The sequence below is a fragment of the Rhinolophus sinicus genome, chromosome 14 (assembly GCF_057876585.1).
Source record: "Rhinolophus sinicus isolate RSI-liver-muscle chromosome 14, RSI-T2T, whole genome shotgun sequence".
In the NCBI taxonomy this organism is placed as follows: domain Eukaryota; kingdom Metazoa; phylum Chordata; class Mammalia; order Chiroptera; family Rhinolophidae; genus Rhinolophus; species Rhinolophus sinicus.
The window spans coordinates 31,774,830-31,791,048 of record NC_142514.1 but is presented as its reverse complement, the minus strand read 5'-3'; the positions used below and the strand labels follow the sequence as shown (position 1 = coordinate 31,791,048).

Here is a 16,219-nt window from a genome sequence, read left to right as displayed (position 1 = left end):
GGAACATAGAAGTACTCTATTGCTGTGTGAAAAAGGTTGAGAAGATAGCACTAAGTGTTAATATTTTAGAGCTGGTGTCCACAATGATCTAAAATGAACCCTGTAAGGATATCAGAAAGAGCAGAATGGGAATCCAAGTGCCTCATAGTCAGTACTTACTGTGAATCTATATGTGCCAAGTAATATATTAAGCACTGGGGTACAGAATTGAAAAGACACTCAGGTCCTGATCTCCACTAATGAAGAGATACACATATAAATAAATTATCATTGTGTAATGTGACAATTGTGTGGCACTGTGTAAAGTGCTATTCATTTTACATGGCTGTAATATAAAGTGTAAGGGGAAAGAGTAGATGTAGTGAAAGAGATAAGCAGGGGTCATGCTATAAAGGGCCTTGTATTCCATGTTGAGGAATTTAGATTTTTTTCCTGAAAGCAGTGGGAAACCAGTGAAAGGTTTAAACAAAGGTATAATGTGGTTAAATTTGTATATTAGCTATTCTAAGCCCTTTGTGTCTTTATATAAATTTTAGAATCAGCTTATCAATTTATATAAAAAGGGTTGCTGGGATTTTGATTGGGATTGAATTGAATCCATGTATCAATATGAAGAGAATTCACATCTTAACAATATTCAGTCTTTCGATCCATGAGTGTGGTGTATGTCTTCATTTATTTAGGTCTTCTGTAATTTCAGTAATGTTTTATAGTTTTCAGTTACAGGACTTATAGATACTTTACTAAATTTTTCTCTATATTTTTTATGCTATTGTAAATGGTAATTGTTATATTCTAATTTCCACTTGTTGTTGCTAGTACATAAAAATAACAGTTTTTCTTATACTGACCTTTTATCCTGCAACTTTGCTTATTAATACACTTAAATTCTTATAGCTTTTTATAGATTCCTTAGGATTTTCTACAACTTGACCTAATTGACATTTATAAAACATTCCACCCAGTAAAGCAGAATATACATTCTTTTCAAGTATTCAGAACTTTTACCAAGATAGACCATATTTTTTTAAATAAAGCAGGTCTCAATAAATTTATAAGGATTAAAGTCATACAAAGGATAGTCTCTGACCACAGAGTTAAATTAGAAATCAAAAACAGAAAGATACCAAGAGAATCCCTAAGTATTTGGAGATTAAACCACATACTTCTACATAAACCATAAGTTAAAGAAGAAATCACATGGGAAATTAGAAAATATTTTGAACTTAGTGAAAATGAAATATACTGTAGGAATATAGAGGAATATAGCTAAAGCAGTGTTTAGAGGAAAATCTATAGCATTAAGCACTATGTTAGAAAAGAAGAAATGAAGCTCAAATTATCATCTAAGCTTCTACTTTGAGAAGCTAGAAAAAGAGGAGGAACAAATGAAACACAAATAAGTACAAAGAAGGAAATTTTAAAAAAAAAGCTAAGAGCAGAAATAAATGGAATAGAAAACAAAAGCATTAGAGAAAATCAATAAAACCAGAAGGTGATTATTTGAAAAAAAAATCAATAAAATTGTTAAATCTCTAATCAGATCAGAAAAAAAAGAGAAGACACAAATTACTAATAACAGGAACGAGTAAGGGGACATCACTGCAGATCCTACAGACATTAAAAAATAATAAGGGAATATTATGAACAACTTTATGGTAATAAATATGACAACTTAGATTTGCATTTTAAAAAATTGTTTTGGAATCTGTATAAAGAATGGATTTGAGGGAGTCAAGACTATAAACAGACAAATTAAAAAATTGATACAAAAGTCCACACCAGTAATGAAGAGGGCCTGAACTAAAGAAGTAGCATTAAGGAGGGAGAAGAGGGAACATTTGAGAAAGTTGATGAGTCAGAGGAAGGGAAATGGAAAAAGAGGGAAGAATTCCCTCTACTTTTTGCTTGGGTGACTAGGTAGATGGGGATGCTGGTAACTAGGAAAGGCAATAAGAGACAGGAACAGGTTTGAATGAAGATAATGAGTTCAGCTTTGGCACAATGAGTTTGAGGTGGTCTATAGTTAATATAGTACCAGATGCTGCCAGATCCTAGGGCCCAGTCTTGTGACCCAGTGTTCATTCCACTGTGAGAATTGCCTTCCTGAGACAGACCCAGGGATATTTCTATGCAGTAGTCTGTATGACACTCATGTTAAGAGACATGTTATAGAAGAGATTTTCTTTTTAGAGCTCAGTCTTACAGGTGAAGGACACACCTTAGTACACTTTAAAATATCCTAATTTTTAAAAATAACTATGGATTTGTCATCTGTAACATTTTGTTGTTGTTTTACTTTTGCTATATCTGTAGTTATGCTTGGGGGTGGCCTTTTGTGGTATATTTACTACCCACTAAATAGAAAAATTCCTTCTCCCTGAGGCTCACTCAGAAATTAGAGAATGCCTTTTAAACATAGGATTCTGGAGTTTAATAACCAAGTCAGCATTCACTTTGTTCATATTGTTCATGATTTTAGAGACGTTAACGTAGCCCTGCTTAGCATTTGTCTCTCTCCATACAGAAAAGTCTTGGTCAAATTATTAGATTGGCTATCCCATATTTGCAGTTACTCCCTTTACTCTATCCACTCTACCTAAAATGTCCTCTCCAACTTATGGAAATGTCACCTTCTTTTTGAAATCCCCAACAGCATCAATCACCCTGTCCTCTATGCTTCCATCACACTTTGTTTTTCTATCTTCATACCTCTCAAGACCTGTTTTATGCTGTAGTTAATGGCATGGGAGACTGAGCTCTCTGAGAGTCGGTACTGTGTCTAATTCATCTTTTAACATCAGCATTTTACATGCAGTATGTATTGAAGAAATTTTTGTTGGACTTAAATTCATCGCGGCCTACCTCAAAAGGCATCCCTTCCATGAAATGTTTCTCAGTTAATCACTTCCATGTCTCATTTCTCCATGTTAAGTTTCTTAAGAATAGGAACCATGTTGAGTTCATTTCTGAATTCTCAGTGCCTATTTGTCCTGTACATATTACATGCATTTGTATTTATTGGATGGATGAGTGAGTTAGTGACAAAAAAGCCGAGTGGGGAAAGGAAGAAAGAAGAAAGGAGGAAGGAAGTTTAAATAGTTGAAAAAGAAAGAGGAAGAAAGAAGAGAAGGGAAGAAAATAGAAAAGAATGATTACAGTGAAAGGAAGAGATAATTGTGACCTGGAACTATCATGGAACAAGTGGAAATTGTTTCACTTTAGAGATGCTAAAATCTGGTCTTCAGACGTTAGCAATACATGTTATTTTGCAGTGGATTACATTAGCCTACCAAAGATCCATGACAAAACCCCAAGTTTTGTATCATTAGTCAATAGCTGTATGGATAAGGTAAAGTCTTCTGTTATGGGAAATTGCCTCTTACTAAGGTTTATTGTGATCCTCAGTGAAGCAGTAATGGTTATCTGGTGGGAAGTGGTGATAGCTCTTTCTTTGTAGTGAATGAGGATTTAAAAGTGTTCCCATTTGTATATGCTTTGATGAACGCTTTTCTGAATTCTTCACGCTAAGAAGTAGCATGTCATATATTAAAGTGTGGACTTTAATTCAGACAGACCTGAATTTTATCTTGAATCCATTGCTTACTACGTAGTTGTGCGGCCATGAATAAATTTACAACTTTTAGTCCAAGCTTTCTCATTTGTAAAATGAGATTGTTGTAAGAATTGAGAGAACACATGTAAAGTACATTGAAAAGTCTCCATAATAATATTAGCTGTTATTATTAAATCTAGAAACACCATTTCTAATTGAAATAGTGAAACCATTGTCTAAATGAATGAGAGTTTTTGTATTTTTCCTTTTGTACTGTAGAAGTCATTGTCGTTACAACCAGGGATGTCCAAAAGGCTCTACCTGCAGAATTCAAGATGAAAATGAAGCTAGATATTGTGTGTATTCCTGATGAAGCAGACAAAGGAACTGCAGATTCTCTGCGCCATATATATCCAAAACTTAAGGTGAAAACCATTTCTTGATTTTTATTGTTTATTGAAGATAAATGTCGTCTTATGTTTTTCCAGTGCATTATAGTTTACAATGCTTTTTTAAAAATACATTCTTGCATCACATACTTTGTTGCCCATGTACTCTTCAACTGTTTCTAGTTTGATTACTGGTGAAGATTTAGACATTTAGTTGTCTCAGTCAGTCACTGGTTTCCAATATTTTTGAGTAATAATACATCTTTATAAAAAAAAGATATACTTCAAATTTACTTTGAAAGAGTCCATTTGTATGAAGTTCATGAATAAGCAAAATTGTTATATAGTGATAAAAATTAGGGTAGCAGTGGATTCTGCTGATGACAGATTAACTGGAAAGAAGTACAAAGGAACTTTTAAAAATTCCAGATCCCCTTACATGATAATATTTGAGCTTTTCGTCTCCCATGATTAAGAAACTAACAAGGGCATGTGGATATGAGGACACAGTCTCCCCAAGTGGCCGGTGGCCTATAAATTGAGAAAGAGCCATCATAAATTATTCTAAAATTAATGTCCTTTGGAAAAAATTCAGTTTGTGTGATAATGTTGCCATCTTGTTTGAATTGGGAGGCAGACTTTCTTCTGCTATTTCTGGTGACTGCGAACAGATGTAATAACATGTTCCATCTACCTGTACACTAAAGAACGAATAAATTAATGCAGCAATGTACATGGCCTATCCCCTTCCCACCCTTTATTGGGGAATAATTTACGCATAGTGAAATACACAGAGATTGAGTAGTATACAAAGTAATGAGTTTTGACAAATACATCCAGGTTACCCAAATCTAGAACATTTCCATCACCTCTGAAATATTCTTTGTGCTTCTTTTTAGTCAGTCCCGCACCTCTAGAGTCAACTGCTGTTCTGATTTCTATCACCGTACATTAATTTTGCTTGTTCATGAACTAGATATAAATGGAATCATACGATTTTATTCTGGTTTCTTTTGTTCAACATAATATTTTTCAGATTCATTCATATTGCAGTTCATTCTTTTTTTATTGTTGAATAGTATTCCATTGAATAAATATACCACTATTTACCCATTTTCCTGTTGATGGTCTTTTGAGTTGTTTCTAATTTTTGGACATTATGAATAAAGCTGTTGGAAACGTTGTTCTACAAGTCTCAGTGAAAATATTCTAGGTTATAGGGTTTATTTATTATAAACTGCCAAATTGTTTTCCAAGTGGTTGTACCATTTTACACTTCCATCAACAATATATGAGTTGCATTTGCTTCACATCTTTATCAATACTTGATATTGTCAATCTTCTTAATTTTAACCATTCGAGGGGGTGTACATGTAGTAGTAGTAGCTCATTGTCGTTTCAGTTTACATTTTCCCAATAGTAATTATGCTCACCACCATTTTATGTGTTTATTGCCTATTTGTTTATCTTCATGGAGTTTCTGTTCAAGGCATTTGCCTATTTTTTAATTGAGTTGTTTGTCTTTTTATTATTGATTATAGAAATTCTTTATATATTTTAGATGCAGTCTTTTGTCAGATAAGTGTTGTGAACATTTTCTGCCAGTCTGTGGCTTGCCGTTTCACTTTCTTTATGGTGTCTTTTGGTGACCAGAAGTTTTAAATGTTGATGAAATCCAGATTACTGATTTTTTCTTGTATCATTAGTTCTTTTTGTGCCTTGTCTAAGAAATCTTTGCCTATCCCAAGCTTATAAAGATATTCTTTTATGTTTACTTCTAAAAATGTTACAGGTTTGGCTTTTATATTTATATCTATAACCCATCTTGATTTAATTTTGTATGTGGTGTGAGGTAGGGATAGAGGTTAACTTTTCTCTATATGGATATTTGGTTGTTCCAGCACCATTTGTTAAAAAGACTTTCCTTTCCCCATTGAATTACACTGGTGCCTTAGTTGAAAATCAGTTGATCGTATACAAGTATGTGTAATCTATTTCTGTCCTTTCCCTTTTGTTCTGTTGGTCTCTTTGTCTGCCTTTACTTCAGTACCACACTGAATAATGTCTTGGTTATTTTAACTTTATAGCAGGTCTTGAAATCAGGTAATGTAAATCTGGCAACTTTGTTCCTTTTTTTTTTAAGATTGTCTTGGCTATTGTATGTCCTTTTGATTTTCATATAAATTTTAGAATCAGTTTATCAGTTTCTACAAGAAAAAGCTTTTTGGGCTTTTTATTGGAATTTCATTGACTCTATAGATCAATATGGGGAGACTTGACATTTTAATATTTTCTTCCAATTCTTGAACATCTATTTATTTAGGTTTCCTTTAATTTCTTTCAACAGTGCTTTATAATTTTCAGTTTAGAGGTTTTAAACATCTCTTAGTAAATTATTCCTAGGTAAATGTTTTTAATGATATTATAACTGGTATTTTTAATTCTGTTTTTCAATTGTTTATTGTTGTATATAGACATACAATTGTTGTGGGTTTTTTGTATATTTACTTTGTACCCTGTGACATTGTTAAACTACCGTGCTTCCCCGAAAATAAGACCTAGACGGACAATCAGCTCTAAGGCGTCTTTTGGAGCAAAGATTAATATAAGACCCGGTATTATATTATATTACACCCGGTCTTATACTGTATTATAGTAAAATAAGACTGGCAACTACTAATAGGAGAGGGCATGAGGAGAGAAAAGTGACTGCCAAAAGGACATTTTACTCCCAACTTATTGCCTCTTATGGATTTTTTTTTTTTTGTTTTTAAAGATTTTATTGGGGAAGGGGAACAGGACTTTATTGGGAGACAATGTGTACTTCCAGGACTTTTTTCCAAGTCAAGTTGTTGTCCTTTCAATCGTAGTTGTGGAGGGCGCAGCTCAGCTCCAGGTCCAGTTGCCGTTGTTAGTTGCAGGGGACGCAGCCCACCATCCCTTGAGGGAGTCGAACTGGCAACCATGTGGTTGAGAGGACGCGCTCCAACCAGTGGGAATCGAACTGGCAGCCTTCGGCATTAGGAGCACGGAGCTCCAACCACCTGAGCTACTGGGCCGGCCCCGCCTCTTATGGTTTTGATTGTTTACTCCTTATTTTAGGGCTTCCCTTCACACCTAAGATCAGAATTATCATTAAGTCATTTGGCACAGTCTCTTCTTTTTCTCCCTTATCCCTTTGTTTTCACATCATTTACACAGCATCCTTTACATATAACCCTCCCTCTGTGCCTTCTTCTCAAGCTGTGACTTTGAATAGCAAGTCTCTACTATCTTTGCTGTCTCTCCTTTGTTTCTCCTATACCAGTGGCTCCCTGAAATCCTGGCTTCATATCAACCTGCATTCAAACCTAAGAGTAGAAGGCAACAAAGCTAACCTGTGGAGGAATATAAATAGACTCCTAAATAGCCATTAAGAACAAAGTAAAACCTGAGCTAAGACAAAATTCAGAACTATCTGGTTGGGATCAACATAAACTTGTAGGAAGGGTAGTGGAAATACATATAATAGTTGAAGAAAGTGAGATAGCCTGAGAAGGCTGTCAGTCAGTGTTTGCTAACGGGTGTCAGGCACCTTTCTAAAGGAGAAAGTTGTATCCCTGGGCTGTTAAAAGCAATGCCCCCTTGAGCCAATTTATTTCTCTTCCTTGTGCCCACAAAGCAGCTTCCTAAACATTTGGAGATTCTTTTGGTCTGTTTTCAGTAAGATTTTAGGTAAGATAAGAATATTCCGGGGCACCCCCCATTTGGAACACCATCCCGCTCGGGAGCTCTGACCCTTTGCTTTCAATAAACTATCCTCTTTTTAAAACTCAAAAAAAAAAAAAAAGAATATTCCCTTTGAGAGTTTTGGGTTTATTAGCTTTATTTATCTTTACCCACTTCCTCCAGATTGAGTTCCCCAAATATTACTGTGAGGTTATACCACGTGGCTTCTGCCTTTCTCAGAGAAGTACCACGGTAGTATATTAACTTCATTTGGCATTTTTGTTAAAAATATATTTCACCATTTTAATTTACAATTTTATATATATATATATATATACATATTTTATTGGGAAAGGGGAACAGAACTTTATTGGGGAACAGTGTGTACTTCCAGGCCTTTTTTCCAAGTCAAGTTGTTGTCCTTTCAATCTTAGTTGTAGAGGGTGCCGTTCAGCTTCAAGTTGTTGTCCTTTCAATGTTAGTCATGGAGGGCGCAGTTCAGCTCCAGGTCCAGTTGCCATTGCTAGTTGCAGGGGGCACAGCCCACCATCCCTTACAGGAGTCCAACCTGCAACCTTGTGGTTGAGAGCCCACTGGCCCATGTGGGAATTGAACCGGTGGCCTTCGGAGTTAAGAGCATGGAGCTCTAATTGCCTGAGCCACCGGGCTGGCCCCTTAATTTATAATTTTTTAAAATTTACATTGCATTTGCTAAATGTATTGCAGTCCTACATAGCTGTGGAAACTTCCATCATGTGTGCTTATAACATATTGAAGCTGAATACCATATTTGTTACATTTTTCAACTAATGGACACATTTTATTTGGTTTTATTCTTCTGGCACTGTTTTCTACTTCATTTTGCTTTATCTCATCTCACAATTGTGCTGATTTACTGGCTTCTTCCTTTTTATTTCAGCTGCCCAAACCTCTTTCCCTGACTTATCGACAGAGATTATTTATTGCTTCATTCATTCTCCCAGGCCCTGGGTGAGTGAGCTCCATTCTTGTAACTGGTATCGATAACATGGAAGTTCTTAGATTTAATATTTGCTCCATAATGGTGTTTCATATTTGTTGATAAGACTGCATGATTCAGTCTTACCCATGTCTGAACTCATTCATTTAGCAAATATTTATTGAGAGTCAACTAATAATAATGATTATAGTTGCTGTTTATTAAACACCAATTGTGGACCATAGTTATGTCTTAAAACTTTTTGTTATGGAAAATTTCAAACATGTACAAAAGGAAGTAAATCTCAGACATCACATTATTTCATCTGTAAATATTTCAGAATATATCGCTTAGATGAAAATGTTTTAAAAAATAAAACTATAATACCATTATAACACCTTAAAAAACCAAGTAACTAATAATTTTTAGTATCATCAAATATCCAATAAGTGTATGAGTTTCCAATTGCCTCATAAATATAGTTTTTAAATGTTGTTAGTATGTTTATTTAAATCAGGAAGCAGATAAGGACTAGACATTATAATTGTCTTTTAATATAGGTTTTCCTTCCATTTCTTTTTCTTTCCTTATAATTTATTTGTTGAAGAAACTGGGCCTTTTACTTGCAGAGTTTTCCACATTCTGTACATTGTTGATTGTGACCCTGTGGTGTTGTTTAATAAGTGCTCCTCTCCTCTGTATTTTCTGTAAATTGGTAGTTGGACCAAGAGGCTCAGTTAAATTCAGGTTTGAATGTTTTTGGCAAGACTGTTTCATAGGTGGCGGTGTGTCCTCTCTGGAGGCACATAATTTTCTGATTGTCTTTCTTTTTGTGATGTTAGTAGCTCTTAATTATTGCCACCAGCCCCTAGACCTTGTCTTCCAGCCATTTGGCGATCTGAAACTTATTTCTAGTTGATTAAGAAGTGCTCATGATATCAGTGCTCAACAGATTATCTGCAGCCTTTATTTCAAAGCCAATTTATATGGATATAAAATCCTTGACTCACATTTTTCCCTTGAATATCTTTTATCATAAAGTGTTGCTGTCAGAGGCCAAGTGAAAATCTTTCTTTCCCTATGAGTGACTTGGTCCTTTTGTCTGGATTCCCAAAGGAGTTTTTATTTTTCTTTAAAATCTGTGATTTTACTATATAATATATCCATTGATTGTTCTGAGTCATGTTTTGTAGATCTGTCCTTTCCATGTGAAGTTTCAATCTCTTTTATTATTTCAGAGAACTTTTCTAGAATTACAGTTTTACATATTTGTTCTGTTCCATTATTTGGTTTTAGTTTTGGGGACTCTTATACATATGCTGATCTTTGTTGCTTTTCTTCTCTTTCTATTACTTTGCCTCAAATCCTTTCATCTATTTATTTTTTAATTTTAGAATATTTTCCTTTTTTACATTCTGTTTCCCTTAAGGCATTATGAGTTGTGTTTTATTCACTCTTGTGTTCTTTCCAGTTTAGCTATTATTTCTGAAACATTTTTTTTATTTCTAATTCTTTCTTAATTTCTGACATCTCATTTCTAAGTTTTCTAATTCAGATTTATGTTGTTCTTTCACATCTATCATTTTCTTATTTTAGGTTATTTTGAAATATTAGGCTATGGATTTAATCTGTTTTGTAAATATGTCTTTATGACATGTGCTTCATCATTGCAGAGACGTTAATTCTAACTCTTATTACTGTTATTATTATCATTTGAGTGTAATCTTTTCTATGGCTAATTTTTACCTGAAATTAATTTTCCTAAATTTCTAGAAGGGAAGTGAGAGTATAGCTTTTGTAGCTTCATGGCTCTACAGCTCCCTCTTTTGAGATCTTCCTCCTTTGCTCCAGTATTTCCATTTTATCTGGTCTTTCTCTTTCCTTTGCACTGACTGTCCCTGTCCTCCTCAATTTTCATTCTATTCCCAGCAATTTCTCCTCAGTGCAGGGCTTCCTTTTGGAAGTGAGTATTGGTTTGTTAGTTTCAAGAGGTTTTAGGACCAAGACTGTTCCAACCCCTTCAGAACTCACTGACACTAGACAAGGGGACTGAGTCTTAGAAGAGTTAATGGAAGAGTTAGTGATTGAACTTGGGTCTCCTACTTCAAAGCCTAAGCTCTTAACTATCATACTATGCTATACAGTCTGGGATAGATGTAAGGAAAGAATATATACTTTATCCTGTAGGGGTACTTTGAAAGATCATTGACAGGTTAATATTTGAGAAATATCACTGAATAAATGAGGAGAACCAGAGAGATCACTGGGAAGCTGTTGCAAGTAATCCTGGTAAGAAATGATGAAGGACCAAACCAAAGCAATGGCAGTGGTAATGGAAAGATGAGGACAAATTGGAGAATATTTAGGAGAATTTTATGGCTTATCAATTGGATATGGGAGGGTAAAGGGAGGGGGAGTCAAGCATGAGTCCCAGGTTTCTAGCAAGAGCAACTGGATGGGTGGTGGTGGCATTTACAAATTTAGAGGCCGCAGGTCAAGGAACAGGTTTCTAGGAGTAATAAGATGTGTAACTATACGTAGCTCACTATACTATTCCTTTGCTATTCCATAAATTTGGATGCTTGCACATCTGTCTGGAACACATTCAGTTCCCTCTTTTCTACCTAAATATCTATTTCCTGATGGTTCATCTTAGCCTGAATTATGCCCAAAAAGCAGAGCCTGAGATAAATGTATATGTATGGGTAGTTTATTTTGACAAGTGATCCCAAGGAAGAGGAATGGGATTTGGAAAGAGTGATATAAGGAAAAAGGGAAAGCCAATTTGTGTGTTATAGACTTGGTTACCACTCTGGGTAGCTGAGGCTCAGTTCCACTGGGGACCTTCAAAGGGGCCAGGTGGAATGTACTTCAGAGTAATTGTCCAAGACTCAGAAAAGAGGAGTACAGTAGTACCTCAGTTTTCGAATATCTCTGTTGACGAATATTTTGGTTTGTGAATGCCGTAAACTGAAAGTAAATGCTTCAGTTTTCGAACATGACTCAGAAGTCGAATATGTCACACGGCTTCCCCTGAGTGCAAGATCCTGAGGCCTAGCTGTCAGCTGTTTTCGAATGTTTCATAGTTCGTGGATTACGTTCGAAAACCAAGGTACCACTGTATTTATTCACTGGCTTCCTTTCCCCATTGATCAAAGGTTGTCCCATGGGTATAAATTTCTTCACACTTCAAGTGTGCCAGAATGGCTGAGTAGATTCCCACAGAAATCCCACACAGTGGTTGCTAGAAGTCTGAGAGCAGAAAATGAGAGATGACGGGTGAACAGAGTGAAATTCTATCAGGTTACATAGCCGATTGCTAGAGAAATGGGTGGAATCAAAAGACGGGCCCATAGAATGAGAGATGGGTCACAAGAGATGGCTTATTCGTCATCTTTCTGGATTTGGTTGCTTTGCCTCTGGAAGCCTTCTTTAGCCTCCAAGGTTGGATTAATATTCCCTCCTAATTGCTCCCTAAGCACCCCTGTGCTTATCCTTACTATATAGCATTTTTATATAATAACGGTATTATAATTTGTTATTTATCTGTTTTCCTCGCTTCCTATCTCTTGATAGATTGGGATAGAATTAAGAGTCTGAAGGAACAATTTCTTATTTCAAATGAGAGAAGCCAAAGGAGAGTAAAGGATTAGAACAGCCAAATACTAAAGGCTGTAAGGACCTAAAGGGTTGATATTTTATCTTATTCATTACAACATCCACAGTGCCCAGCACAGAGTTTGGCATTTATTAATGGTCAAAATACTGTTTAAATATTTTTTGAATGAATGATTGAATGAATGATGACTGTCTGACTGTATGAATAAATTGATGGATAAACAAAAAATGAGTTGGGTTTTAGACCTGTTAAGTGGGATATCTAGCAAGTAGTTACTAAACTTATGTAGAATTCACGAAGAAGATCTGAGCTAGAGATATATGTATAGGTCTAAGAGTCATCAGCTTATAAGTGATAGCTGAAGCTGTGAGTGTGAAACATTTGCCCCAGAAGAATGAGTAACTAAAGAAAAGGACAAAGTATAAAGGGCCTGAGGAAACACCAAAACATAATTGACAAGTAGAAAAAGAGGACCTTCTGAAAGAGTTAAGAGAGATACCCATGATTATAGATAATTTAAAACAATAGGTAAATAATAATTGATACATACATGTGGTTCAACAATCAAAAACTATAAAAAGGTTTATGGTGAAATGTTTCCTTCCTTCCCTGTCCACCAGCCACCCAATTCTATTAGCCACCATTGTTAATTTCTTATACTTGGAGGCAATTTCTAAGATGGAAGCAACTTGCATATTTTTATAAGAGAGCAAGAGGACCAGTAAAGAAGTACAGAAGAAAGGAAAATGATGGATGAGATCCCCAAGGAGACAAGAAGGAATGTGGGAACAGCTTTGGGCAGGAGGAAGGCTACATCTTCCACTGAAATGACAGGTGGGAAGGAAAAGCTCAGATGCAGATCAGGAAGGAAAGACAGAAATTAAAATAGTTCACTCCTGAGGCCTCTACATTCTTTTTTTTTTTTTTTTAATTAGTTTCAGGTGCATAAGACAAAGTAATACTTAGACGTTTTACTAAGTCTAAACCCCCCTCCCCCCATCCACTATCCCTTTGACATCGCACAGAGCCATTACATTTCCACTGTCTCTATTCCTAATGCTGTGCTCCACTTCTTGTAAGTATATACATACATATATATACAGACATATATATGTATATATATATATAGGTGTGTGTATATATATACACACACACACACACACATATATATATATAATTATAGTTGGCATTCATTATTGTTCAGCTTCACGTGTACAGTGCAGTGATCAGGCATCTACATCATCCCTGAGGTGGTCTCCCAAATGGGACACGTTTCCATCGGATACCCTACAAAATCTTTACAACATTATTGATTACATTCCCCAAATTAATTTTCAAAACCCCATGGCCATCTTGTGGTTACCGACTGTTTTCTAATCCCCTCACCCTCCTCCTTATTCCCACCCCCCGCCCCCGCCCATCTAGCAACCCTCAATTTTTCCTCTATGTCTCCAAAACTGTTTCTGATTAGTTCATTCACTTATTCTTTTCTTTAGATTCCGCATATAAGTGAGATAATATGATATTTGTCTTTCTCTGTCTGACTTATTTCACTTACCATAATGTTCTCTAGGTCCATCCATGTTGTTGCAAATGGTAAGATTTCTTTCTTCTTTATGGCTGTGTAATACTCCATTGTATAAATGTACCACAGTTTCTTAATCCAGTCATCTACCGATGGGCATTTCGGTTGTTTCCATTTCTTGGCTATTGTGTATAGTGCTGCAAGAAACATAGGAGTGCATAAAGATTTTTGAATTGGAGTTTTGGATTTCTCCGGATAGATACCTAGGAGTGGAATTGCTGGATCATAAGGTAGTTCCATTTTCAGATTTTTGATATACCTCCATACTGTTTTCCATAGTGGCTGCACCAATCTGCAATCCTACCAATAGTGCACAAGCGTTCCCTTTTCTCCACATCTGTCCCAGCACTTGTCATTTGTTGATTTATTGACGATAGCCATTTTGACTGGGGTGAGGTGGTATCTCATTGTGGTTTTTATTTGCATTTCTCTGGTGGTAGTGAGGTTGAGCATTTCTTCATATGTCTGTTTGCCATCTGTATGTCCTTTTTAGAGAAATGTCTCTTCATGTCCTCTGCCCATTTTTTAATTGGGTTGTTTGTTTTTTTGGAGTTGAGTTGAGTGAGTGTTTTTATAAATTTGTGATATTAATCCCTTATCAGATATATCATTGGCAAATATCTTTTCCCATTCAGTAGGATCCCTTTTTGTTTTATCTATGGTTTCCTTTGCTGTGAAAATACTTTTTAGTTTGATGTAATCCCACATGTTTATTTTTTCTCTTACTTCCCTCGCGCGAGGGGATATATCAGTAAAAATCTTACTCTGGGTAATGTCTGTGAAGTTTCTTCCTATATTTTCTTCTAGGAATTTTATGGTTTCAGATCTTACATTTAAGTCTTTAAGCCATTTTGAATTTATTTTTGTATATGGTGTAAGGAGGTGGTCCAGCTTCATTTTTTTGCATGTGTCTGTCCAGGTTTCCCAGCACCATTTATTGAACAGACTGTTTTTACCCCACTGTACATTCTTGCTTCCATTGTCGTAGATTAAATGGCCATATAGGCATGGATTTATTTCTGGGCTCTCTATTCTGTTCCATTGATCTATGTGTCTGTTTTTATGCCAGGCCTCTATATTCTTGATGAAGTAGGAGGCAGCATTGTCTGCTGAGAATGTGGAAAGATGACAGTGATGGGATTGGGAAGCATAGAGTAATGAAGCTTTAGAATTGCCACTGAAAATGAAAGAAAGCTGACTACAGACACTGAGAAGGAGATCTAGGTAGCATGGCGGGTATAGCTGGACTTGAATAATATCAATTTATACTTACTGTAGTTAGTACAATTGTGGGTTGTTGTGTTTTTCTTTTTTCTTTCCCTCTCACCGTTACTCACGTGTCTAGGTGTAGAGAAGAAGTGTTTGCATTGATCAGGGATATGGGCAAAGTGAGCATTTGTACCCACTGGAGAGTGGGGGAAACAAGCTAGGAAGAATGGAAATTGTCTAAAGGCTCAGTGGACAAAGTCCTGCATTCTCTTCTCCCTGGCATGAGCTTGGCAGAAACTTTTCTTCTGGATCTGGGTTCTGGGTGAGAGTTTATTCATTTCTCTTCTGTGAGAGTTTGCTTTCATTTCTTTCACTGTGTATCGTGCTACAGTGAACATCCTGCACCACTTTCCTTGTTTTCTTGTTGTAAATTTAGACACCTAGAAGTAATGTGTGGGTTGTAAGGTATGTGCATCTCCAGTTTTACTAGTTATTGGCAATTGCTCTCCAAGGTAGTCAGACTAGTCTACATTCCCACCATTAATATGAATTAGAGTTCTGGTTCTCCCTGTCCTCGCGAACAATTGGAGTTCTCAGACTTCCTCATATTAATTTTCATTAATACGCGTATGATGGGTATGAAATGATACCTAACTGTTGGTTTAATTTTGTATTTCCTTGATTTCTTGTGAATTGAAGGATTTTTTTGCTAGGTATATTAGCCATTTTTCTTTTCAGGGAATTTCCTGTATATATCCTTTTCCCATTTTTTTGGTTGGGTCATTTCTTTTTCTTACTAATTTGTATGTAGTCTATATATTCTGTATACTAATGCCTTGCCAGTTATATATGTTACAGTTTTTTCCCCCAGTCTGTCACCCCTATTTTCTCTTTGTTTATAGTATCTTGTCATACAGAAGTTTTAACTTATTTTGTGGTTAATTAGACCAATCTTTTCCTTTATGGTTTGTGCTTCTATTTTAATTTTTTAATCTTTAAAGTATCGTTTATTAAAACCTTACTAAAATATTTTTAAAAATTTTAAATGAAAAAATTTTACACATAATCCTACTGCCCCTGTACCTATTTCCCTCGTTTTCATTTCTCTACTTCCCTTCTGGTTTCTATCGTCCCACGTATCTATTTGTACGTTGTAATCACAGTGTGTAGTTATATATAGTATATTGAAAACAAA

General features: G+C 35.6%; 1 protein-coding gene across 2 annotated transcripts in view; it reads left to right on the top strand.

Moving 5' to 3' along the window:
- Nucleotides 1–16,219, top strand: part of EIF2B3 (eukaryotic translation initiation factor 2B subunit gamma) — a 112,107-nt gene that overhangs the window by 3,097 nt on the left and 92,791 nt on the right. For both annotated transcript variants that reach the window (XM_019716551.3, XM_019716550.3), the window contains exon 3: nt 3,836–3,981. In XM_019716551.3, coding sequence (XP_019572110.1) covers nt 3,836–3,981 — 146 coding nt within the window. The remainder of the gene's footprint in view (nt 1–3,835; nt 3,982–16,219) is intronic.